Source organism: Pinus tabuliformis, chromosome 2_1 (assembly GCF_031772625.1).
Source record: "Pinus tabuliformis cultivar Carrire ecotype Pingquan chromosome 2_1, CPIR1, whole genome shotgun sequence".
Taxonomy (NCBI): domain Eukaryota; kingdom Viridiplantae; phylum Streptophyta; class Pinopsida; order Pinales; family Pinaceae; genus Pinus; species Pinus tabuliformis.
In genome coordinates, this window is record NC_142299.1 from 918,273,841 (window position 1) to 918,300,865 (window position 27,025).

At 33.8% G+C, this 27,025-nt stretch overlaps 2 protein-coding genes and 1 pseudogene across 2 annotated transcripts; 2 read left to right on the forward strand and 1 right to left on the reverse strand.

Annotated features, from left to right (window-relative positions):
• Window positions 1-3,876: 3,876 nt before the first annotated feature.
• LOC149203645 (ubiquitin-conjugating enzyme E2 22-like) lies at window positions 3,877-17,404 on the reverse strand (annotated as a pseudogene).
• A 190-nt stretch (window positions 17,405-17,594) lies between these two features.
• LOC149203646 (uncharacterized) lies at window positions 17,595-19,347 on the forward strand. Its single transcript, XM_089400218.1, has 3 exons — window positions 17,595-18,061; window positions 18,804-18,862; window positions 18,949-19,347. The coding sequence occupies exons 1-3, from the start codon at window positions 17,965-17,967 to the stop codon at window positions 19,111-19,113; spliced, it is 321 nt and encodes a 106-aa protein (XP_089256344.1). The 5' UTR covers window positions 17,595-17,964; the 3' UTR covers window positions 19,114-19,347.
• A 6,638-nt stretch (window positions 19,348-25,985) lies between these two features.
• Window positions 25,986-26,513, forward strand: LOC149203647 (uncharacterized). The gene is made up of 2 exons (XM_089401944.1): window positions 25,986-26,146; window positions 26,243-26,513. Exons 1-2 carry the CDS (start codon window positions 25,986-25,988, stop codon window positions 26,511-26,513), a joined length of 432 nt encoding a protein of 143 aa, XP_089258070.1.
• The last annotated feature ends 512 nt before the right edge of the window (window positions 26,514-27,025 follow it).

Genomic DNA, 27,025 nt, shown 5'->3' on the forward strand with positions numbered 1-27,025 from the left:
GCTCTGAGGTTTACATGCTTCTACATAGGGAATGAAGGAAGGGAAATGATTATATAAATGCTTGAGCCAGGCGAAGAGTTTTATTGTCTCCTCAATCCATTAAAAGCTGAGTAGTTCTTCCATGTTCAATTTTGAGATTCAATTGGATGGCCTACCTATTAATTTATATGTGACCTAGATGTATGTTGGTGGTTAAATGATTATATAAATACTTGAGCTGAGTGAAGAGTTTTATTGTCTCCTCAATCCATTAAATGATGAGGAGTTATGTTTCCATGTTCAATTTGACCTTCGATAGGATGACCTACCTATCAATTTATATGTGACCTAGAGATATGTTGGTGGTTATATTTTGATGTTTTTCCTTGCTTTCATTTCAAGGATATGAGGAAGTTTCACTTCCTCCTGTGGACATCTTAGATTTCCAGAAGATTTCCAATATGCCCATGCATCCACCGAAACCAAGCTATGTTATAGTTGTTGAGACAGAGTTGGTTCCAGATGACTTGAATTTGATAGATTGCAGATTTATGAATATTTATGAATATATGTGTATCGTCTCCAACGCTAACTTAATTCAAGAAGAACCAACGCTATGGGGGTTATAATGTATAACTAAACTTAAATTTATAGTAACAAATAAATACTAACCAACACTCGAAATTGTATGTCGAACTACAAGACTTAAAACTATTCATAATTACCTAGTAAAAACCATGGCCATACTAAAACTAAGAAAGTTTCAACCAACAGGGTTCCTCCCATGCATTTTGAAGGAAACCCATGAAAAAACCCTAGGTAGAGAAAACGAACACTAAAAGATTATGCACCTTTCTTAGCAAAAAGAAGACAAGAGTAACCCCTTCAAACTGTTCCAGTAATCCTTCCAGCAAATTGTAACCCACACAGGGAGAAATCCACACATCCACCGAACACTGCTTTTCTTATAACACAGGGGCTTCTCTTAATGAACCTCTGGCATAGCATGTGCGTTCATGGCATATAAAACAATACCCTTAATTTGACTACATATTGGAAAATACCTCTAAAAATCACTTTATTTAACCCCCTACCAATACAAATCCAATACACCTTCCCAATCTAAAAAACCCCTATTTTCACTAGATATTGTATGTACCCATTTTTTCATTAACATTTTTTATACCCTTTTATATTTATGTCCCTAGTATAGTGACATGATTCCTCTCTTATGACCCCACATGTATTCTACAATGCATCTTTCTTCTTTTGATATACATTGTAAATGCATATTAGTTCTCCCACAATGCAATTACTCAACCACACTCAAGCACATCTCACTATGATTTGTGGCATTTAATGGTCTAAGGCACACAAATATCAACCATGTTTTAGGAAGATTGATTATGTGCATGTATATAAAATAAAATATAAATTGATCTATATGATGATGAAAAATCAATTGATGAATCCTTATGAATAGGTTTGCACCAAATAAGGTGTTCAAGCACTAGTCTAGACCCTCTAGATGCAAGACCAATATCTACAACCAAGGTTGGGGCCCCAAATCTTAAATCAAGGCTGCAATCCCAACCTAGATATGCTTAGATTAAGAAGACGGACAAGTCCCAACAAATGTGCTCTTAAGGGAATAACATGAAAGCATGAAATCACCTTTTGATTCACTTCCATATCGCCAATAAGATATGGGATATCACTCATAGACTATGTAAAATGAAACAATGGATTGGAGATAACACAAAGGCATTAAATGAATGGACTACATGGAGAACACAAGATAACATTTTGGTTCTAGAGGTCATCTGCTCCATTTGGCTAGCTAAAAACAATGGTGTACTTCAAAATAAACCCCCAAATGTCTACAATATTTTTTACATGTTGAAGGAAAGCATTAAGTTATCGTGCACCTCACCAAAGACAAGGCTTCATTGCACTATCATGCCTTTGAAATACAATTCTAAAATTTCTAGAGGGTATTTTGATGGTGCCTCTCAAGGGAACACGAGACTCAAAAACACTAGAGAATGACTCTTAATACCGTCTAGTGAGACATTATATTTCAAACATAGACTTTGTAGAGCCACCAACAATAAAGCATAAGTCATCGTAGTGTGCACACTTCTCGATATCGCTTGGTGGATATGGGCACTCACAAGTGGTTCTAGGTTAGATTTTGAGTGACTCCACATTTATTGATATTTTCCATCAAGCAAGAGTAAGAACTACATGTGATATTGTTTCCAAAATCCATCCTAATCTCTTAATCATATATATAAGGAGCTTAAAAATGAAGCATAACAACTAGCAGTTCACGTTGTGATAGTTCCACTAGGTTACAAATCGAGAGCACATTGGAGGTTCTCTCCCTTCCATGTACCATAGTTCTATTTTGATTCTACGAATAGAAGTGAAGCTATATATTAAAGCAATCCCTCCCAAATACATGTATTACCATGGTCTCTTGTTGACTATTTCAATGTAAGGGGTGTTCTTTTCAGTAAATAAACATCCTTTTCAACAAAAATATGGATGAAATACTCCATGTAATGTACATCTACTATAATAAAAACTCTAGAAAATATGGGACCAATCAAAAGTTACTATTTTACACGTGTATAGGCTAAAAATCCATCTATAGGTACTTCCTCTATAAATAAGATGATTAGGTTGTTTTCTTTGGGAAACAAGAGCCATGTAGTGGCAATATCACTGCACTTGTTTTTCTTTATAGGTGTTTTTTCTAGCGTTGTGCATGGAGATCCAACAGGAGCCACATGGTGGCAATGTCGTTGTTTTTTTGTATAAATGTATTTTCTGCACGTAAGCCTGTGACATACAAAAAGTTGTTCTAAATTTTTAATATGAAAGGGGAGAAACTACATGCCTAACGATCAACCTATAGTTAGCTTTGAAGACCCAATTTTTTTGCAAAAATTGTGATGTACAGTTAATAATAATAGCATACAGGCGATCTTATATGTCACATAGTGTTATGTTTAAATATATAGCCTAAACCTAAAAATTTGGAGCAATAAGTACTCTCTCTGGTTCTTGATGAATTGAATTAGGTGGAAAAAAAGAACAATGATAAAATAGATTGCGAATTTGATCGAGAAAATCTTTTTGAATCTGAGAACAACCCACTTTTGATATCAAGTTTAAACATCCTGGTCTAAGTAGTGATTATGTTTTATAATTGGAGCAAGTTCTAAGACCAAGCCTTTCCATCCTCTTAATACACATCATACCCACAGAAATGAAAAATAGGCATTATTCAACTAAAAACTAATTGTTGTGAAAGGACTAAATTTCAACATTGCCAAAGAAACTCAATATTTCAGGTTGATTCAATGTTTCCATTATGGGCATGGTTGTTCGGAGTAACAACTTAGCACCAACAAAACTACTATTTTGAAAACTGCATACAATCATTGAAAATTACATACCAAACTAGATTTACATGGATGAAATCTCATAAAAGAACGCAAAAATACAAAATTATTTAAGGGGGTGCCAAAAATAATAAATATAGATACCAACCAATAAACTTGTAGTAGTTTCCATTAACTATGTCTTAGGTACGCAATTTGTAACATGACCAGTTAAAAGACTCAAATAACTGATAAGAAGGGCTAAATTTATATGATCTTTTAAGACTTTTTTTCCTTGCATCGAGGTTTTTCTTATCAACGTGCCCTTTGGTAGAAGCTAGATCCTTCTTCTTATGAACTGTTGATGCACCAACTCCTATAGATTTTGTTGAAGCAACATTTATGCTTGGATCTTGAATATTATTCTCCTATTTGTTGTGCTTGGTACAAGCGGGGGAGGAGAGGTCATGAGGGTATTTTTTGGGCCTTCATTTAAAGTAGTAAACTATAAAATTTCCACTTTACTCTTCAATTTGAGCTTCAAATTGTGAATGATTGTATAGATATTGCAATATAAACCCATATCAATATATTTTTTTGTAACATAAGCACATCGTACCTCTTAGAAACAAATTTTTGGAAAGAAGAGAAATAAATCAGATTGTATAATTAACTAGGCAAACAAGTTTGTTTGCATTTTTAATGATACCCTTTTTAGAACAGTTGACTAGATCCACATCATGTCTCAAAAATTTACATATTACATATTACTAATATTACTATTGGCATATGAAGATCCACGTAGACAATTACCAAAGGCACACTCGCATAAGAATACCCATGTAGATGATTACCAAAGGCAAACTCACATAAGAAGATCTAGGTAAACAACTACCAAAGGCATATGTGTAGAGATAGGTGTAGGTGTGTGGATATAGACCCATTAAGAACCTCTCACACTATTATTTCTTTTATTGATAAAGAAAAATTTGTCACAAGGAAAATAGGTGAATGAGGCTAGAGGCTAGAAAACCCAGTTAACAAGCCTAAGCTACAAGCTATGGGATACAAGTGAAAACAAGAAAGAAGACCCTAAGAAAGGGTGACCCACGAGTGTTAACCCTAGAAAAGGGAGATGCACTACTCAACATTAGATAGTGCAGGCAGATGTAGACGAAGATGTAGAGAGAATACAACCAGTGAAGAACCTGATAAATCTAATGTGTAGACAAAACTTAAAAGAATGAAATTAAAGGAAAATGTGAAGAAGTTATGGACCCTGCTCACTAGGGGAAATGTTAGTAGAAACTATACTTAAAGCATGGTTAACTTTACATAGGAAAATGTTGAGAATTATGTCAATAAATACAAAATTGAGATTTGAAGATTAGTACTCATTTCCTTTGATAGGGATATGTTCAACATTTCAGTTATTTACTAGTACCCTAATCACTTTGTTAATATCGAATTTAATATCCTCGTACTCTTTTCTCAAAGGATGGAGAGAAATATTAGGGTTAACCATATATATCCCAAAATTATATGAATAAAATGTAATCATGTAAATAATTTCCAGATATAGATGAAAAAATATAACATACCTGGCATGCTTTGCATATGCTTCATAATATTCCATGAGCATCTTCCCTGCCTGTTAATTCAGTGTTCATTCAAAGCAGACTCCAAGAATGGTTCTACAAGTAGGCATCTTATGACCTACAACAATAATCCAAAGTTTAGAAAGGGAAATAAATTACTATTGTTTATGGAAAAAATCATGTACCTTGGTCCCTATAACTAAGATCCAAGAATGCATATAGACTGCATGAATGTCCATGCCAGTTTACTGTTGCAGAGTTGATAAAAAGTGGAGTTAAAACAATAATACAAGGCGTGTTAACTATGCAACAAATAACAATAAAAAATCTTCCAACAAAGTTTCTTCTTCTTCACATGAAGTCCAGTCAGTTCTCACTGTGCAGTGCGCACAGATCGTGTCAAATGTAACATTTTGAATACATTTTTAAAATTCACTTCTAAATCTAAAACCAGAAATAGTTCATCCCTAAGTTTCATGGTTAATTAATTATAGAAAGTTAAAAGTGGACACTAAAAAATGATCCACGAGTTGAGCAAAAATCCATTGTGTTTTGTGCTCATGCGCAACATCAGTTTTCAAATATAATTTAAGCAGTATGCAACAAGTGAAAATATTGTGTCTCATGTTGTATCGAAGCAATTAACACACTGCATTTCCATTCAAATATCTTATGTCATGTTCAGTTTCCAAATATATTTTAAGCAAAAAATATGCAACAAGGACAATTGTGTCTAGCCAAATGTAACACACTATAATGCTTAACAGACGTTATGATAAATAAGCTCAATTTATAAGTGGATGAACACATACAAGAAGAACATGTCACAGTCCAAGGGTTGGATTCCAATCATTCTCTAGAGTATTGACAAATATATCTCCATTTCTTGCAATATTATGGTGGAAGATTTTTGTGAAAAAAATACCCTGCAGTGCAAGCTAATCATTACTATTGAAAGACACAAAATTTTATTTCTCATTTTTTACAAGTCATGCATCCCGCTTATATAATTTATGATTTAGATAAGTAGTAAGCAAAAAAAAAAAGGAATGTCCTATAGGAAACTAAACATCTAAAACAAACATAATATCCGTTTAAGAGAATGTAAATTGGATGAAGCATCATTATAAGGATCAACAATTACCTCTGGGAGGAGAGTTTGGAAAATTAGGAGTTAGAACTAGTCTCATTTGAAAATCACCAAACTCATATGGAGTGCTAGCTACGGGAAAAAGCATCAATAAATGTAAATATAACTCATGTTCCAAAAATCTAGAGTAATAACCATGGAAAAAAAATGAATTCAGATGCTTCGGTAAATGCACTATGAAAAAATGATCACTTTCTCAACCATAGAACATCCAAAATATGTTACATTTTTTTGTATTATTCTTTTAAAATGTACATGGTCCTTCAATGTCTGCAACTGTGATTGAAAAGTTGTCATCAATCACCACCACTTTTATACCTCCATGAGGTGATTCATCAATACTCTTCAGCTCCTTTGAAATTTCATTTATCACCTCAGGTGGGAGGTTCTCGTTTTCAACCTGTAACATAAGATATACATGTATTTATGTATGAAGCTCCACTTCAAAATGGAAAGCGTCACAAAAATTTACGCCTGACAGAAACCATATTAATTGACCATGAGAAACTCAAAATATAACAACCTACATGCAATGTTCACCACTGTCCAAGATGTTGGGATTTTACATTCTGTAAAATAAAGACTAATCAGAACTTTACACCTTTAATTATAGCATTTATGACATGAAAGGAAAAGGGAATTTCTTGCAGTATTGAAGAAACAAAAATATGCCAAAAATCTATGTATTGGTAAAGGAAAAAAAACATTCACAATATGCCAATTATTGATAGTTATTTATGTATAGGAAAATGGTAATAGAAAGCACAACAAGCTCCAGTAAGAGATGAAAGGCCCTAGCTATTTACTGAGGTATGGTTTTTACTTTTGAAAGGAAAAGGACTTCCTTGCAGTAAAAAAATATATATATATATATATGCCAAAAATCTATGGATTAGGAGAAAAGGAGATGTAAACATTCATAATATGAAAATTTAGTTGTACGCAAACCTTTACTATAGATAATTGAGTATCTATAATAAGCTAAAAGGCTGAATCATCCATCAGAAGGGTCATGATTTCTACCATGTCCCACTGATACAATTGCCTAAAATTCAACTTATAGCAATGGTTAAAAACATCCACTTGCTAATTTGGAAGATGGAACCTCCCTATCTAGCAAGTAAGAAGGAATTTCACAACTCTCATTTACCTTGAAGGCTTGAGAATGACAACTTCAGTAAGGAATGTGGAAAGAAAAAAGAACATATAACATTTGTGTAGATCATCTTCCGGATTCATCGCATTAGTTTTCTTTAGATCAATGTTTCGAACCAGCAACGGTGGTTCATCTTCAGGATGTGAAAGAATGATGAAAACTGATCTTTATTTCTTTTAATAAATAGTTATGAGATGCTTTGCCGACATATATTTCAATCATAAACTAATATGTTATTGTTCTAATTGTCTTTTGTTATTTCATCTGTTTTAATTATGTATTATTGCCTTAATTATATTAATTTAGATTTGTTTATATTTTAATAAACAAATCTAAATTAGAATAATTAAGGCAATAAAACATAATTAAAACAAATGAAATAACAAAAGACAATTAGAACAATAACATCTTAGTTTATGATTGAAATATATATCCGTAAAGCATCTCATAACTATTTATTAAAAGAAATAAAGATCAGTTTTCATCATTCTTTCACATCCTGAAGATGAACCACCGTTGCTGGTTCGAAATGTCGATCTAAAGAAAACTAATGTGATGAATCGGGAATATGATCTACACAAATTTGAAGATTGCACAAACCTTAAAGACAAAACATATAACATATTTAAGGAATAATACCACTGGCCATGACAAGATAAAGTAGTCACATATTTGTTTCTTTCCATATTGACCAATTGTATCGGGGTGCAAAATGTGTACAGAAGTAACATAATTTCCTGTATTATGACTTGTCATAATGATTGCGAGTTTCAACCTACTGATCTTGGAAGAAAAATAAAACTCTAATATTGTAGGGGAAATCGATTACAACAATTCTTTCTTAACTTTATGGTTTTAGCATGAAAGAATCTTCACTAAAGAATATTGAAACAGTAAGCACTAAGAGAAACGGAAAACACAATCAAAAGCAACTCAATCATAATAAAAGAATTTTCCACCTTGAAAACATAAGGCATACTTTACTTACCATGAAATCATAAGCAAAACAATTTATTACAACACATATAATGCTTGTCAAAATTTCTGAAAACCCCAAAATTGGTTGTCCACATATTTGGTTGTCCTTTTTACAAAAAAAGTACTCTTCTCAGGTTGTCTCTGTCTTCAGTTGTTTGTACCAGTAGATGATAAAAAATTGTCCAAAACTATATCAACATTCACATACATGATCTCTTTCGAGCAGTTGATCTTCCAATCACACTTGATTTTCGACAGAAGGGAATATCTGCATATTTCAGAATCCATGGCAGAAATTTGTCAAATTTTGAGTCCATGCACAACCCCCTCCCCAAATAATGACAATCAGATAGTCATCTAGTTAACTCATTTCTCCTCCATTGTTATGTTTTGTTAGCAGAACCATGACTTAAAGCCAACATAATCAGGAAATCCTAAACTACTAGTTTTCTCATAGGGTTAGTTTTAGTGACATACGGTCATAGGGCTCTGCATTGTCTTTTCAAGGAATGAATCTAGAAAATTTGAACTCATGTGTACAACTTAACAAAGTGGGTGCAAGGAATATTTTTCGAGCTTGTGACCACCCAACCAATGCAGGTGATGACTCCACAAGAGTTGAAACCATGACCCTAAAGAAAACCCAAAAACATAACTAATTAAAATTTGAAAGATATACAAGAAGTTGTGCATTATTCTGCTTGTGAGAACTCTAAAGAAAGATAAACTGAATTGATATAAGCACATGTTGTCTTGCCCAAATTTCTCCATGAATCTAAATTTACATTTGTGCATACGAATAATCGACAATCCCAGTAATTCACACACTTAAAAAATCACAGAATGCAAATTTCATTGCACATATTTACAAAGCCCTTAGAGATACGACCCCCAAAAAATATTAGGAACAAATCTCTCTTGTAGACACAGCTTCACTAGATCAAATTTCAAACTAAGCAATAATACAAAAAATCCTCCATCTACTGAATTGAATTCTCAAAGCCTCAATAAAAAAAATTAACCCAATTCCATGACGTAAAATCCTATCCCACATGAAACTAGAGCAAAATGACACAAATAGAGCCAATTCAAAGTGCAACAAAGGAACTCAACCCCATTACTAAAACCCTTACGAGTTGCAAAATAGGACTCAACATTCAAGATATGCCGAATCTGGTTTATCTTGCACTATGTTTGTTTCTATTGCTTCCACTTTCTCAACTAACTGTAAAACTCACCTAGAAAAAACCCCATTGTCAACGGGGTGGATATTTTAATGGCTTTCATGGATGTTAGGGAACATTTCAATCCATTAAAGACATTTCCATCCTTTGTGCATCATTAACCTATAAACATTGGCCCGTCAATTAATCAGACCTCAAACATTAAACTCTGGCAATGGCATCAAAATAGGCCGCCATGTGGATCTACACCAATCCTTTATAATTGATTACAGAGTGGTTGTTCTACCATCACCAACAAAATTTTTCGCATATGCTATAACATTTGACTTGATATAGATAAATATATCACTAATTGTGCAAATATGTGGCATAATTGATTGATAAAAAAATTCATGTTCTATGGGAAAGGCCAAATGAATAAAACACAAGGTTTTCAACTAACTCTCCATCTACTCAAGGCATACTTTTCGTGGAATTGGAAGGATGCTACCACTGTAGACCAAATATTATCTCTATCATTGCTTGGATCCTTGTTTTAAATTTCAATGCAGCACCCCCGTTGACGATCTCTGTAAACCTAGTGATATCAAGAAAAACACTCTAAGAAATCCAATCTTTACTCTCATTTTGAATAAACATTCATCAAGCACACTAAATGCAAGAGTCTTACATCAACTGAAGTGTATTCATAGGTAAAATGGAATTTAGTGGTCATGAATTTATAAGACTGCAGTAGGACATGGTAGTATGCCAATGCCTAACTAAAGATAAGGCAAAGTGTTCAGTATTCTTACACTGGATCATTTTACTATGTCTTCAGGCCCTTGATCTCTCCCATGATATGTTTTTTCCCCAACATTGGCTAGAGACTCCCAATATTTTGAATATTAAGAAAACCATCAAGTTTATATTCTAGCATAGACAAAATTGGTGAATGTCATAGTTTGAAACTTCTTAGATGGATTTTCCATGGCAATAGTGGAACAAAAGACAAATGAGTACACAAAAACAAAATATAGTCAATGCTTCCTGACCCGGAAGTTTTTGAAAATTGTCGCTCCCACTCCTGCTTCCTGCTTCCAAATAGCCTTGGGCCAAAGATGTTTTGTTGAGAAAAATTTTCAATTACATTACCTGATATGGATTGAATTTTGAAGCTTACCTATGCAATTTTTGCCATTCTCACCAATCCTATTAAGGAGTTTAACTATCACAAGCCTAAGGTTTTACAACCTTGTGATGTAAAAATGTATCTATATCAAGGGAAATATGTCCATGGACATCGAAGAATATGTTCTTATTCTAGATAACATGTTCCACCATCCAATGCAATATAATAATCTACCCAACACGTGTTTTAGGTGTCAGACCCTTGACCACAAGATTTGGAAACATTCATTTTTGTCCAAACCAGACAACTAACAACCCTAAGCTCCTCATGCTCAACCAACCACTCAAAATCTTGCTAAAGGAATGTTGAACACAGGTGGGAAGAAATAATTCATAGAACAATAAGGCCTCATCTAGCTAGACATGTCTAGATTCTTAGCCACCTGCCAAGGTTGCACATGTCATCAAAAGGCCATAATCCTTTTAGAAACAAAACAAGGACCCAACATGTTCTTCTCAAATACCTTCCTAAACAAATGTAAACAAGAGGTCTTGCTCACCTCACGCACTCTTTAATTTTTATACCTCACAAGATCCCATGGAGGCCTTAAAAAATCAATAGATTCCCAACTTGCATGACTATTTCACTCATTTCTTAAGGGACAACTTCTAACTTATTTAATTCCCTAGAAAGCATAAGAAAATGAAGACAACATCATGGAATATCGACAGGCTAATGGAGCACTACAGATATACTATGGCTAGAAGAATAGGGCACTCATTTTGAGAGTTGAATTTTTTTATTTATAAGATGTGAAAATAAATGTTTCCAACATGAAGATTGTTTTAAATTATATTTGGCTAAACTATGGTGCTTGGTTTCCTAGATGTAGATGAAAAGGGGGATCTTTGCAAAGATTGTTTAGCTAGAAATCAACATAGATTATCTTTTTATGAGGAGAATGCTTGAAGCACTAAGGCAGTGCTAGAACTAGTCAACTATGACATTTGTGGTCCATTGAGGTGACTGCAAATATTTGGTGCAATGTATTTTTTTCTATTTGTAGATGTTTCCTCTAGGAATATGTGGGTTTACTTTCTTAAACTAAGTCAGATGCATATGGTTAATTTAAGAAAATTAAGATAGAACAAAAGAAATCAAGTAAATTATAAAGATCGTTTAGTCTGAGAGTCGATGTTAATTCCACTCTAATGAATTTTTCAATTATGTAAGGAGGAAGGTATCTAAAGACATGTTTCTGCAACATATACACCTACACCAATTAGGGTTGTAAGGAAAAAATAGGATGACTACTGGGATGTAGGGAAGTTCAAGATAGGTACTGAGTGAAAAGGGTGTGCATTACAGTGTACCAGATCAAGAGGAATCCTACCAAAGGCAGGATGGAATGTCACACCAATGGAAGCTTAGTCCACAAGAAAACTGCATGGTTGCAACTTGAAATATTTTTGCTCCAGTAGCATATGTTCTAATTATATATGAGGAAATATCAACTTAGATCCAAAATGCAACAAATTGATGTTTGTTGAATATAATGAACAATTAAAGGCCTATATCTTGTTAGATATTACATCCAATTTCTAACAAGGTGACTATTTCCCACCCAAGAGGATAACCACTAGGAGAATTCTTTTCTCCTAAATGGCAACCTAAAATCCAGCAACCCTAGTATGATTGACATGTAGATATGCCTCAGAGCTCTCCACATATGTTCGGTCAATGCTTTCTTCCTCACCTAGCATACATGAAGGAAGGTGGTTCATATATTATAAGGTACACTAACCATTTATGTAATCATCTGCTTTCATTTAATGCTAAGGACATTCTAATATGAATCACAGGTTTAGCTAGATGATTGACTACTCTTGATTGTTGTTCCCACACTTCACCTAGGAGGTGATTCCTTTGTCCCTAGTCCAATGTGACCTTCCCTAAGGCCTTTCCTTTTCACCATCTAGGAGGGGCACAAATAGGAGGCACTGATTGATACAACATGCCCAAGGTAATTCAAACTTATCACTTTAAAACAATCTTTTGTATCCACTTCCATTTTTTGGGTTGATTGTCATTTGTCACCAGTATTAGCACCCTTCATCCTCATCTTTAAGTAAGGGCCTAGAAGAGGTTAATGTAGTTGAAAGAAAGATAAAATAATTTATAGCCACAAATGAAAGAAAATTTAAAATGCAAAATATATCTAGGACAAGTAAAGTGTTTGGACAAAGCCTTGGCCTGAGCTCGACTCCCCTCATTAACCATCACCCAATTCCTCACATATCATGCTCTATCTAAATATAAGGAACTTATGAAAGTCCCAACCCCGATGAGTGAGAAACCACTACCTATTTAAGGGGTATTTGAAAGAATCAAGCAAGCAAGTTACCCAAGCTAATGCAAGAAAGAAAAAGAAAAATCATTAAGTAAAAGGCACACCAGAGGGGTGGTAAAAATAGGCCAAAGAAAGGGTAATTGAAGCCCCCATGATTGTTCCATCTTCTCATCATTACACTCAAGATGTTCAACCCCATTCAATTGGTACCAAGGCAATGGCATCATCCCTAAAGTCTTTCCCATTTCATGTCCACCTTTATCACATGCACCTATGGATTGATGTGTCTTCCTGGGAATTTTCCTTCCCCTTAGGGTTGGAAACACCTAATAGGGCTAATGAATAGCCATCACAAACATAAGTTTGGTAACTTGCTTACAAATCATCAACTAGAATGACATTTGAAGGGAAGGTTTGTGTGAAGTATTTTGGTGCCCCTAGCATTAAATATGGCCCACTATGATACTTTCATGGTTTCTTTACCTAATAATGTTGATCTCACTTGATCTTAAGGGTATGTCTTAGTTGTTTCCTCCCAAATGCATTGGATATCTCTTGAGGGATATCTTGACACTTCTACAGTACCTTGAAGAGGGAGTCTAGTGCAACATGACTGCACTTACGACCTTGCAACCACAATGTTAGCCCCACATAGATGAGTCCTCACATAGATGTATGACAACTTATACACCTCCAAATCTTGAAACACTAAGCATAGGGGATAGGATGTTTCCAAATTGATGATGTGCCCCAGAGGACCTAGGATGCCCCCAAGTTGTCCTTGCACCTTCTTGATGAGCATTATCTTGTTCCAAATCCCAAATGAGGATGATGATGACTTGAGAGACTTTGGGAGGGTTGGTACACCCCTTCAAGATGATGTCATGCACTAGGTTTGCAACATCACCCTTGCAAACCCCAAAGTGATGACATGTGGCCTCTTGATGATGACATATGACTTCAGGAGTTATGGCTAAGGATTTGTGGCTTGATGATGCATCCTTTCACATTGATGGGATGTGTCAGAGTGAGGAGCACTCTTGGACACTAATTGGCGCTTTCCTTGATGGAGAAGTTCATTTGATGATGATGACATTTTTTTTATGTTTCAACATTATGAGATCTATCTTATAGGTCAACCTATTACCTATTTTCCTTGTGAACACTTAAAGTCATAATTTTAGGGATTTTATGTCCAATTCGACTTGCTTATCCTCCTATAAAAAGAGGGGAGTCAAATTTAGTGGATCATAGTCACAAACACTAGATTCTTTCTCTTGCAAAGAGTGCACAATAGTTCTCTCTCTTTCACATGGACACAAGAGCTAACCAAGTATGTGAATTGTCTTGGGGATGATATTTTTTGCCTGGAGAGACTTTATTTTTATTGTTGAAGTCATGCTTGCTTGAATGGTGTAAGTTTAAAGTTATTTTTCTTCCATTTTGCATTAATTGTTGTAATTCGGGTTTATCTTTTGCCATATTAAAAATTGCAATATTATTTATGCACTCTTGTTTCTTATTATGCAAAATTTGTCATCAAGTATCCACTCCTTGAATCGAAAGTCACTAGGGTTTAGTAGTAGAACAAATTCTCTCTCCTCCCTCTTTGTCCAAGGGTCCTCTTAAACCTTGTCCTATTGACTCCATTGCCCAAATGATAGAAGGCACTAGTCCTTGTGTGTCTAATTCAACATAGGGATTAGGATGTTACCAAAATTGATGACGTGCCCCATAGGGCCTAAGATGCCCCCAAGTTGTCCTTGCACCATCTTGATGAGAATTGTCTTGTTCCAGAGCCCAAATGAGGATGGTGATGACCTAAGAGACTTTGGGAGGGTTGGTACACCCCTTCAAGATGATTTCAGGCACTAGGTTTGCAACATCACCCTTGCAAACCACAAAGTGATGGCATGTGGCCTCTCGATGATGACAGACAGCTTGAGGAGTTGTGGCTTGATGATGCACCCTTTCAAATTCACGGGATGTCTCTAATTGAGGAGCACTCTTGGACACTCATTGGCACTTTCATTCATGGATATGTTCACTTGATGACAATGGAATTTTATTATGTTTCAACATCATGAAAGCTATCTTATAGGTCAGCATATGACGTATTTTCCTTGTGAACACTTAAAGTCATAATTTGAGGGCTTTTATGTCCAATTCAACTTGGTTACCCTCGTATAAATAGAGGGGATTCGAATTGAGTGGATCATTGTCATAGACACTCAATTCTTTCTCTTGCAAAGAGTGCACGCTAGTTCTCTCTCTTTCACTTGGACACAATGGCTAACCAAGTATGTGAATTGTCTTGGGGGGCTATGTTTTGCATGGGGAGAATTTCTTTGAATTGTTGAAGTCATGCCTTCTTGAATGGTGTAAGTTTAAAGTTATTTTTCTTCTATTTTACTTTAATTGTTGAAATTAGGGTTTATCTTGTACCATATTAAAAATTGAAATATTATTTATGCACTCATGCTTCTTATTATGAAAAAATTGCCATCAAGTATCCACTCTTTGAATTGAAAGTCACTAGGGTTTGGTAGTAGAAAAAATTCTCTCTCCTCCCTCTTTGCTCAAGGGTCCACTTAAACCTTTTCCTATTGACTCCATTGCCAAAATCATAGAAGACACTAGTCGTTGTGTGTCGATCAACCTAAACTTTCCATTTTTCTTTATTCAATGGTAAAATAGGGTTAGGATTTGGTTAAATATGCATTTAATAGCTTGATTTCACCTATATGTTACTATCATAAAATTAAGCATTGCATCTATTATGTTAAAAGGGCAAAATCTATCATTTTATGCAATTTTCACCCCTATTTTTAAGGTTGAGTTCTAGGGTTTGTTTGTTATGTGCATTTCCAACCATTAAAAACCTAGTGTTGACAAATTAAACCTTTTAGATTTTTTTGTCCAAACTTATAATAGGTTATTTTCCTATTGCTATCGTAAGTTTTGCATGCTGTAAAAAATGAAATCTCCCAAAAGCCTAATTTAACAGCAATCAATAAATTAATAATGGCTAGGAAAAAAATAACATGAAGATCTATATGACTTATCTCGCCCTCTTAGGCCTAACGAGTGGGTTCCTTCAATACATCATCTCTCTCTCCCGAACCTTCCTTTACTGAAGACCTTTTTAAGGTGGGTAAATTTGCAAGCTCCTTAGAGAGCCATTTGGCTTAGAATCCCTTAGTCATCTAACCTCTAAGCTTTTTGGGGAAGCCTCCCTTGTGAAGCCACCAAGGTAACAATGGTGGCTAATCTCATTGTTGTCCTAAACCTAGAGTGCCTAGTGAGGCTTTGCATTAGGCTAGTAGATTTTGCAATAATAGTGACCATCAACAATGATGTCATTGTTGATTAGAAAACAAGTAGTTTTCACCCTAGAGAAAATCTAAAATCTAATGTAGGCTATCCCTTTGAGACTAAAAATCGTCTCAGGTGCAAGGTAAACCGTTGATGCAAGGCAACCATTAGCAGTTGATGGGCATTGATGTGCAAGATGCATAGGTTGATGAAGAGGTGAAATTGCTCCAAAATAGAGCTAAGACAATGTTGATTGATAGTGGATTAGGAAAGCAGGTAACAAAGTTCACTACTCCATGGAGACACGAGACATGAAGGACCTGAAAATATGAGTGTCTTTCACATGACACGATGACCCCAAGTATGACATGGAATACACATTATCTATATATATATATATATATATACACGTGGAGTGATGATGAATAACACGTACAATAAATATGACACACACAAGGACACTATTCTTTTTTATTCAACATAGAGATTGGTATTCCTTCCGAAATGTTACAATCCTAGATAGAGTGGCCCAGTAATAAAACATAATATTTAACAGGTACAATAAATATTTAATGACAATTTGAAACCCTAACCCAAAAAACCTTGCTCTTATTCCTCCACCTAAATTTTGAATGCCAATAGATGCTTTACCGTGGTAAGTCCATTTTTACGAGAAAAAAAAATTTAAACACTACAAATTCCTTAAAAAAAATTCGCTCCCAAATATTTGAAATTTACCATCCCATTTAATTTCACCTTCGCAGGTAAATTGTATTGTGTCCTCGCTAGACAACGCCATGTTTAAATGGGCGTCCAGTTTCAGAAATAAGGACATCCATTGAAATATTTCAAAATTTAACCGATAAGGAGATCAAATGTTTGGGCCTACCCATTCCCCAAAATCTGTACCATTCATTAATGAAGTCGATAACGTATTCAACAAATCTGACATTAACTAGTTAAAATCTCGATCAAATGGGCGGTTTTCAAAAACATTATATTTTGTCGTCAAGGTTCTGCCAAACAGGTCGTATTCGGCTGGAAAGATTGGGTCCTGAATAGTGCATTGAAGCGCTCCCTAAGCAAACATTTTTCTTTTTGACTCAAAATAGAAAATAGATATGTCTTTGTCCTCGGCGGCTGCCATGCCGCCCATGCCGCTATCGTCACACCAGACCCACTGGCTGCCATGCACGACAAACTCTTGTGATCAACTCGTCTAGTTTTAATCTTGTCAGTACACTTATGCACTCTTTCATGGCAAATGCAATTGCCACAGTTTTTTAAATAATCCAGTGCCACAGTGTATATATATATATATATATATATATATATATATATATATATCATGCATTCAGACTGATATTAAGCCGAAGCATTTGCCTTGCAACCCAGTACAGATTTCACCGTCTTGACAGCGAAATATGCTTATGTGTGGCATCTGTACAAATTTCTTATTCCATTTTTTATTGAAATATTTGAAGCTCTTCGGAGCCGGGTCTGCCTATATAATAATATGTACAGGCATGCATTTGTAGACCGCCCCATCTGGATCTGCATTGTATTGTTGTAGTCTAATATTTTTTCTCGGTTCCTATCTCTTTGCTTTCCACAATTATTTTGGTTTAGAAATATCGCGTGCTCTCTTCCACATCCATTAGGACTACGAAACAATTATTTTGGTTTAGAAATATCGTGTATCGCATATTTCTTATGTAAATTAGGTTTTCCAGGCTCTTAAAAAGGATCAAATGGCTTGGATGAAAAGGCACCTGAGAACATTTACTTTACTTGCATCTGCGCTTCTACTACTTTGCACAGCAAACGCCACTCGATCTTTGACAACAGGTTTAACTTATTGCACTTTTCCGGCATATTTGCGTTTCATTTATCGTTTGTAATACCAAATACGAAGTGATTGTGAGCAGTCAGTTTGTTTTCAAACCGCTGTTTATTCTTCTGCGTACATTTAGTTGTTATGAATGTAATCCATTTGGAAATCACTGTTGTGGCTATATATAGAGAGAGAGTGTGAGGGAGATATAGATCAGCTTGACATAATTTGTAGCAAAAGTAAATTATCATGATAGCTTTTGGATGACTAACTTGTTATATAAATTTGTGTTATATAAAGTTATAAAGATCCATATTCAATTCTCTCACTATATCATTCTCACTATCTTATCACAATATTTTTATAGGTTGAATTTTGTTAGAAGTGTTCTTGGATTAGGGTATTGGTTTTGTTCCGCTAGCTCTTGTTGTCTTAGGGTGCTAATATACGTTAGCATATTGTTAGAGCCCTAAGATAGTATCATATAAATATTATAGATTGGGCTTTTGTTGAATCAATTTGCTGTTGTTGTATAAAGGCATTAGTTTTGTTCAACTCTGGTTGTTTCAGGGACCCTTGAATTTTTAACTGGGATTTTCTCAGTCCTTTTTTATTACTATATTTGGCAAAGTTATTTACAAAAATATAGCACTGATGGTCTATTAAAAATCATTATCATGGGTACCGTGCGAGTTTTAACAACATATCAGGAATAGAAATGTGAAAGCTAAAGCAGGTCTGGTCTTCTGCTTACAGAGAAGGATCACATTTTGAAGGACTCCGACATATGGACAGAAAAGGAAACAGAGCACAGAGTAAGTGCAAGGAAGACTTATGAGATTTACACATGATTAGATTTAAATATCTAGTTTTATTATTTTTAAAAGTTATGATTTTGCAGATCCCCTGGGACGAATCTAAGACGGAGAAGCCTGGACATGGAAGCGCAGAGATGAATGATTTTGAAGAAAACTGCAACAATGTACATGATGGGGAAGAATGCTTGATGACACGCAAACTAGCTGCTCATGTGGACTACGTCTACACTCAGCGATACAACCCATAAGGCTCACGTAACACTCGGATGTATTGGTTACTTCGCCCATGTTCTGTAAATCACTTGAACAAATACTTGATAGTACTGAAAGTATAACTACGTTACTTTTTTTTTAAATGCATTAGAAATTGGAGAACTTCCATACAGATTTATGCGTTATGAGTTATTTTTGTCGAAATGCATTCGATATGGGAGAACATCCATACAGATTTATGCGTTAGAGTTTTTCGTTCCTGCCTTTACTGCTTTTTGTTTTTTCCTTCAATATTGGAAGCCAGATGTCCTCTTTTCCCCTGCTGGCAGAGTTGATAAAAATGTATACAAATAGAAACATTTTTCCGCTTTGCCTTCCTACGGATTCTTTCCATACTTAAAATTATTTTTATCTTCCCGGAAAAATTTTCCAGAAAGTACTTTTATATTTTGGAAAGAGTGGCGACGGTTGATCACCGGAGTCAGAGCCACGACTATTATTTATGAATGAGATGTATATCCATTCTCGTTTAGAATGTATATTAGGGTTTATTATTAGGTTTCATTACAAACAAGATTGGTATTTGTCTGGTTTATATTTAATATTTTAAAAGATAATTAATAATTAAATAGTATTAATAATTTTTAATATATATATCTATATATATATATATATACATATATATAAACCATTTTCTTAATCTTTGAAACATCTGCATTCTGATTATATATTAACTTAAATCCATCTTTGAAACATTTATATGGAAATCAATACTTTTATATGGAAATCAATACCATGGATATCACCTTGCGCATCATAAAATAAAATATTATATTAGCTTATATCTTTAAAACATTTATATGGAATCAATACCACGATTATCATTATCTTGTGGAGTAATAAAATTTTATATGAATTTACGTTTTTAAAACCTTTATACCCAAATTAATGTGACGGACATCGTCCGGTACACCATTTTTTTTTAATTCTAACATTTCGGAAAGAATACCGACTTTGTGAAGGTATTTAAGAGTTTGAATAATAAATAAATTATAGATAATTTATTAAGAATAAATAAGAATAATACTTTATATCTTAAAATTCTAATAGTTTACTAGGAAGATATTTATGAAGCAATGTAACATATTTGAATATACAATAAAAACAATTATAATCATTCTTACAACCAGTGTGAATCTATTGTGTTGCCTTTATATATCCATTTTAGCTTAGTTATATTTGCTATACAAATTACTACTAGTTTTGGAAACCAAGATGGCTAAACTAATCATTGAATATTTACTTAAGAAAATTTTGGGTTTTTAGATTTCTTTTAATTAATTGTTGTCACATTCTAACACTCATGCACATTGAGAACAATTTACCTGATACCTTGTCGAAACTTATTCATCACATTTTTTGTATGCCAAGAGTAAACACCATTGTGGGCCCTTTTATCTACTCTACCTCTATAAATGACTAGTCTTACAAAATGATACATAATATCAATATTGTTAGTCTGACCATAATAACCTAGATTTGTAGCTAAATGAATAACATTGTATCTATCACAAAATATAGCTACACTATTCTATATTCTTCCAAGCTCACCCAGAAGATTCTTCAACTAAATTTCTTCCTTGCAGGCATTGAGGCAACAATATATTATGCCTCAATAGTTTATAAAGTAACTATTTTTTCAAGTTTTGACATCCAACTAACAGATTGTCCATCTAGATTAATGACATAACTTGAAGTATATATCTTCTTTTCCTAATAACCAAAAAAATATAAGTCAACATAATTGTATACAGAATCACTTGAACTATTAAAGGTGATCCAATAATCACTTGTGCCTCTAAGATAAGGAAGCACCTATTTCACTGCATTCGAATGCTCTCTTGATAGATTTTCCTTGTACCCATTAACAAAAACCACAAACATGTGAAGTATCTGGCTTCCATATAAAATTGTGTACATCGAAGTTTCTACTACATTGAAATAGGGTATAAGAGACATATAATCATTTTCTTCCTCACTACTAAGACATAAAACTAAAGAAAGCTTAAAATGGGAAATTATATGGATATCTTTAGGCTTCACATTATTCATGTTGAATTTCACAATGACCATCTCAACATACTTATGTTGTGAAAACTTGAGCTTACCACTTTTTCTGTCTCTATGTATTTCAATGCCCAACTTTATATATATATATATATATATATATATATATATATATATCCTTCATATTAAAGGTCCTATCTATCTAATCCTTGAACCTATTAATGTGGTTCATGTTTTTAGCACCAATCATATCCTCAACATATAACACCAAGATAATGGATACATTATTCAAAATTTTAAAGTAAACAATGGTAATACTCATTCTAGTATAATTCTAGCTCAACATGAAGGAATCAAATTTCTTGTATTGTTGTTTGGGAGACTACTCTAGCCCATACAATGAATTTTTGAGCTTGAATACTAATCTTCTTTTTTAATGTTACATAAAACCTTCTGGTTGTTCTATATATATGTCCTCATCAAAATATCTATGTAAAAATGTTGTTTTAACAAATAATTTCTCCAACTTCAAATCAAGCGAAGAAACTAGTGTCAACACAATATGAATAAATACAATATTAACAATTGTTAAAAAGATTTCATGGAAATCAATACCATACATATGACAGTACCCCTTCGCAAACCATCTAGCTTTATGACTTTCAACATTGTCATCAATATCATTTTTCAATTTGTGGACCCACTTATACACAATGACTTTTACATATTTTTGAAGTTCTACTAGGTCCCAATATTCTTTTTCCAAGGCATCGATTTCTTCCTACATTTCAATCTTCCATTTGGAATTATTTATATTATTTAGTGCTTCTTGATAACAAGAAGGTTCCCCATCATTAGTAACCAAAGAGATAAATGAAATAAAAGTGATATACATTTTAGGATGATTTCTCTCTCATGTAGATATTCCTAGTGTTGGTTGTGGAAATTCTACATTTATTAAATAGCTTCAACATCTACAAACTCCTTATTCTTATAGGACTTTTCTTGCTTTCAAATTTCTATAGATGATGGAGTATCCAATTGAATTTATTGGTTTAAAAGTATCTATTCTTGTTTCAAATCATCTTCAACATTATTTAATTTAATGACATGGGGTTCATGAAATATCACATCTCTTTTAATTATGATTTGGTGGGCAGTGTGATCTAAAGTTATATACCCCTTTGTTACATCATGGTAAGCAACAAAGACATATATCTTTGATCTAGAATCTAGCTTAGAATTCTCATTTTTAGGAGTAGGAGTATATACTTGCCAATACAAAAATGAATAAATATGAATAATCATAGGGATGAACTATGCATACGTATTTAAGGCTTTTATATACTACAACTAATGGTAATTGATTTATGAGATAAAAAGAAATAATTATTGCTTCTACCCACAACTCTTATTGCAAATTGATATTATTGGGCATACTCATTTCTTTTTCTTGAAGAATTTGTTTCATGTATATTGCTACACCGTTTAGCTAGGGATTATATACAATGGTTTTGTGTCTTTCAATCTCAACTTCTTTGCAATATTTTTCAAATTCTAAAGACGTGAGCTTTCCTTTATTATTTATTCTTAAACATTTTATTTGTTTTTCAAGTTTTCTTTGTTATCACAAATCTAAATTATTTAAATGTATTTAACACATTAGCCATTTTTTCAAGAAATACAACCACACATATCTAGAGAGATAATCTATAAATATTACAAAATAAGGTTGGAAATAAAATGTACAGGAAGGCCCCGAAAAATATGAATATATACAATCAAGAATACTTTTACTAATATGACTGCCTACTTTAAAATTCTGCATGCACCACCTTTAAAATATGAAATGTTTGCAAAATATTAAAATTTAAAGATTTCAAATATCAGAAATAACTTGTGGTTTATCAATACATGTATTTCTTTCTCACTCATATGACCTAGTCATTGATGCCATAAATGAATAGATTAATTTTCCCTTTCAGGTATCACCATTGTTTCATTTATTTGTGTACTTTATCTCATCGTGTAAATGTTTCTTTTCTTTGTATCCTCCATAACCACTAAAACACCCTTGGACACCTCAAGTACTCCACCTTAACATGTAAACTTGCAACGTCTAGAATCTAAATCTCCCAAAGAAATTTATTGTTTCCTGAGTTCAAGAGCATGTCTAACCTCTCTCAATTTCCTTATAATACCATTACACATTTTTATTTTCGTGCTTCCAACCATAATAGTCATATAAGAAACATTATTCCGCATTAGATCAATTCACCATCAATAACCTGATATGAAGAAAACCAAATTCTATGTGGAATTAAGTGATCAAAAGAACTAGACTCTAATAATCATTCTTTATAGTACTAAAAGACATTACAAATAAACAAAAACAACATTAATCATACACGGAATTGATTCGAATATATCTACTTCCTTTCTAGATTTTTCCCTACGGGTTCCTACCTCTTTCAACAATCCTTCTTGATTTGCTCTGACCTTTTATAGTACCAACACTTATGTTCACCCTTCTTTCCTTTTTACACTGATCTGAATGTATATCTTAAATTATCTCCTATATGCTACCATTATGAAATATTTCATGGGGTGATTCTTAACTACCCTACCTATGATAAGGATCCCTATGCTCTAGTGAAATATATAAAAAAAACGAAATTTCTATTTTATGTTTTTGTTCTCTTTTGGGTTTTTTTTAGACTCATTTTTTGGTTCTTCTTCATATCCCATTTTCCCCTCTAATTTTACCTATGAGTTGGAAACTCCATCTTCTACAACTCCAATATTCGTTGGAACTAACATAGGTAGGTTCATATTGTAGCTAATTTATTCAACCTACTCTTTCATCCTTGAGAACCTCTCCTATGCTATATCTCATGAGTTATAGTTAGACTAATTAGCCATAAATGGGTTTTTATGACCATTTTCTTAAATTAGTTGGGATACCCTACAACTTTCCACAAAATACACGAAGAAAATGATTGTGATACCAATGCGGTCTGTAAACTATTTTTCATATTCCACTAGATAGTTCATAAAACGACCAAAATATATTGAAAATATGAAATCTATGCTATTAGAGTTAATTTTCCTTAAATTCCTATATTTATTAAATCATTATTTCTATTGATGCATGCAATATATACAATATTTAGAATAGAGAACAATAAATAAATGATTACTCATAGACCATAATGATACAAGATGTGCTTTGGGAAACCCTTACAAGAGAGAAGCGAGTTGAAAGGTAAGACTATTTTTCTCTCTCTTTCTCTAAATGGAAATGGATGCAAGTACAAAGGAGTGATACCTATGCTTGATGACTACTACGAAACACAAATCCTCTCTATTTTTTCTCTCTATACACTCTTAGCTACTATACACATCTATGGAAAAAAATCGCTCGAATAAAATGAAACCCATTTTTCTCATAGTAACTTGGCTATAAAATAGTCCAATTAGTCAACTTGTGGTTATAATTGACTCCTTTTATTCTTATATAGAGTTATAATACTAACTCTTCTAGACTTATTCATCATGAATAGTTGTCTAGACCTTTTTGAATGAATAATGGTGCATGACATGGCATTCTCTCAAATCATGGTGATGAAAGTACGGTGGTCAACTTCTCAATGGCATAATATTTGCATATAGACTTTGTTTGGTTCATTCTTGCACCATTGGAAAAGTATCTAAAATTAGAATAGTTCACACAGGTGAAACAATTTAGAAAAATGGTTTTCTCTGCAAAAAATTGTTGTTTAATTCTATAAACTGAGTTTAGAAGGTCTTAGAACATTATTTTCCAAACTAGGAATCACTGGTAAAAATGGTCTTGAGAGCTTATCCTCCAAGTTTTTCATTCTAAAAGTATTAAGATGGATGAAAAATAATATAGTGATCCAATTTAAATTATTGTGATAGTTGAGTAGTTGATGGACAAATTTCTCCTTCATATGGCTAGTCCTTTATGTAGGAATCTTGTTAGTCCTGTACACATATATTGGTTTCATTCCATGTTTACTTCATTCATTACACACAATTAGTCTCTATAACACTTGATGTAACTAAATTCCACATACAAGAAAACAAATGATGTGTAGGTTATTGGTGTATATGCCACTCCTCCATTATTGATTCTCTCTTTCCTACTATGAACCTATGGAACGACATTGACCAACTATAGTGTTAGAAGGTTTTACCTCTTTGGACTCATCTTCCTTGAATTATCCCTACCATGGATTTGATGCCACTTATTGGTATTTGAGATCTTGCACAATAAATAAATTTTAAATAATTTAATGAAAAGAAGTATGAATTACACTTAACATGAGATTTAATTTGGACTTAAAACCTTGACAATTTATCAAGAAAACATCTAAGGGAAAGTAAGATATATTATTATAGGAAGTGAACAATTACAGTTAAGCTTAAAACCACCTCCAATCTCCCAAAATGTCTTGATAGGCTTATTTTGGTATTGTTACATTCATTATACAAACTATTATCACTTTTAAAAACCAACACCATTAAATAAACCACCAAATATTTATTAGAAAAAAAATTAGGTCTTCACATTTATTTTAATTAAATTTATCGTATTCAAACATATTTTCAAATTGCAAGGGTGCTCCAAATTGCATACTCCTTTTTCCAAGCCCATTATCTTGTATGCATAAGAAAGGTCATGACTTTTGTAGACCTTTGCAAGTCTGCATGATTGATTTCTTTGAAATTTGTTGAAATAAATAAAAACAAGGGCAGCTGCGACGCAGCGAGTCCCTGCATCAAGTTGACTTCACATCTGCAGGCTTTGGTGTCAATGTCTTCACAAGAAAGAGAATTCCATGTGGTAATCGCATCTATAATTTCCAGTTTTAATGAAGCCGATATTGATATATGGAGCGGTATGAAGTGCAACGGCACTTGTATTAGGCGTCTCCTGGTGAAGCATTTAAGGCTGAAAGGTTACAACGCGGCACTGTGCAGTGTTAAATGGCCTACAGTCGACAAAATCCCTGGAAGCAGATTCTAAAGATCGTTTGATAATCGACACGGATTTTCGATTGCACTGTGCAGTGTTAAATGGCCTACAGTCGACAAAATCCCTGGAGGGGAGTATGAATACATTGACATTTTATTCTCTGAAGCAGATTCTAAAGATCGTTTGATAATCGACACGGATTTTCGATTGCAGTTCAAAATAGCAAGGCCCGTTTCTCAGTATCAAGAAGTTCTGCCTTTAATTCCTCTAATATTTACTGGAAATACAGGCAAATTAGAACAGATATTGAAGTTCATGGCAGAGGCTGCCAAATCTTCATTGAAGCATTCTTACATGTTTCGATGATTTATCGATATCAAATGCGAAATCTTGCACGACGAGCGTGGCGCACGAATGCAGAGATCATTTGCAGCATCTGAAGGCATCGTTAACAGTGTGAAGACATGCAGGCGAGCGGCCATTAACAGGTTTAATATTTCTTTGAGACATTCAAACTTTTGAACAGGTTTCGAAGTCAGGAACTTTTGTTTTTATACACAAATTGACCTTTTATGTAGTAAACCAGGTGTTCTGGCGCCGTTGGCGTGTTGAGAGACCATACCGATTTTGAGAATGGTTCGTCACTGCTTTGTGAGCAGCAATGCTAAGAAACCAGGCCCATATGACCTAGCGTGCTGTTCTCTGGCCTGAATGTGCAAATCCTAGAGGCATTGATTTCTAATGGCCGACTAATGAAAATACTCTAAAGGCTAACTAGAGTTTATGGCACGTAAGGTTTTTAGGACGGACTCAAAACGGAAGAAATGACAGTCAAAGCCGAGTTTTTCACCCTATTATGCAAAGAGTCCTGCTTGAGC

What these genes read in the sequence shown, in the direction of transcription:
- LOC149203646 (XM_089400218.1), top strand. Translation starts at nt 17,965, where the DNA reads ATGGCTTGGATGAAAAGGCACCTGAGAACATTTACTTTACTTGCATCT. An exon ending in CACTCGATCTTTGACAACAG is followed by an intron (nt 18,062 to 18,803) that starts GTTTAACTTATT and finishes TTCTGCTTACAG; the next exon opens with AGAAGGATCACATTTTGAAG. An exon ending in AAAAGGAAACAGAGCACAGA is followed by an intron (nt 18,863 to 18,948) that starts GTAAGTGCAAGG and finishes ATGATTTTGCAG; the next exon opens with ATCCCCTGGGACGAATCTAA.
- LOC149203647 (XM_089401944.1), top strand. Translation starts at nt 25,986, where the DNA reads ATGTCTTCACAAGAAAGAGAATTCCATGTGGTAATCGCATCTATAATT. An exon ending in AAAGGTTACAACGCGGCACT is followed by an intron (nt 26,147 to 26,242) that starts GTGCAGTGTTAA and finishes TGCACTGTGCAG; the next exon opens with TGTTAAATGGCCTACAGTCG.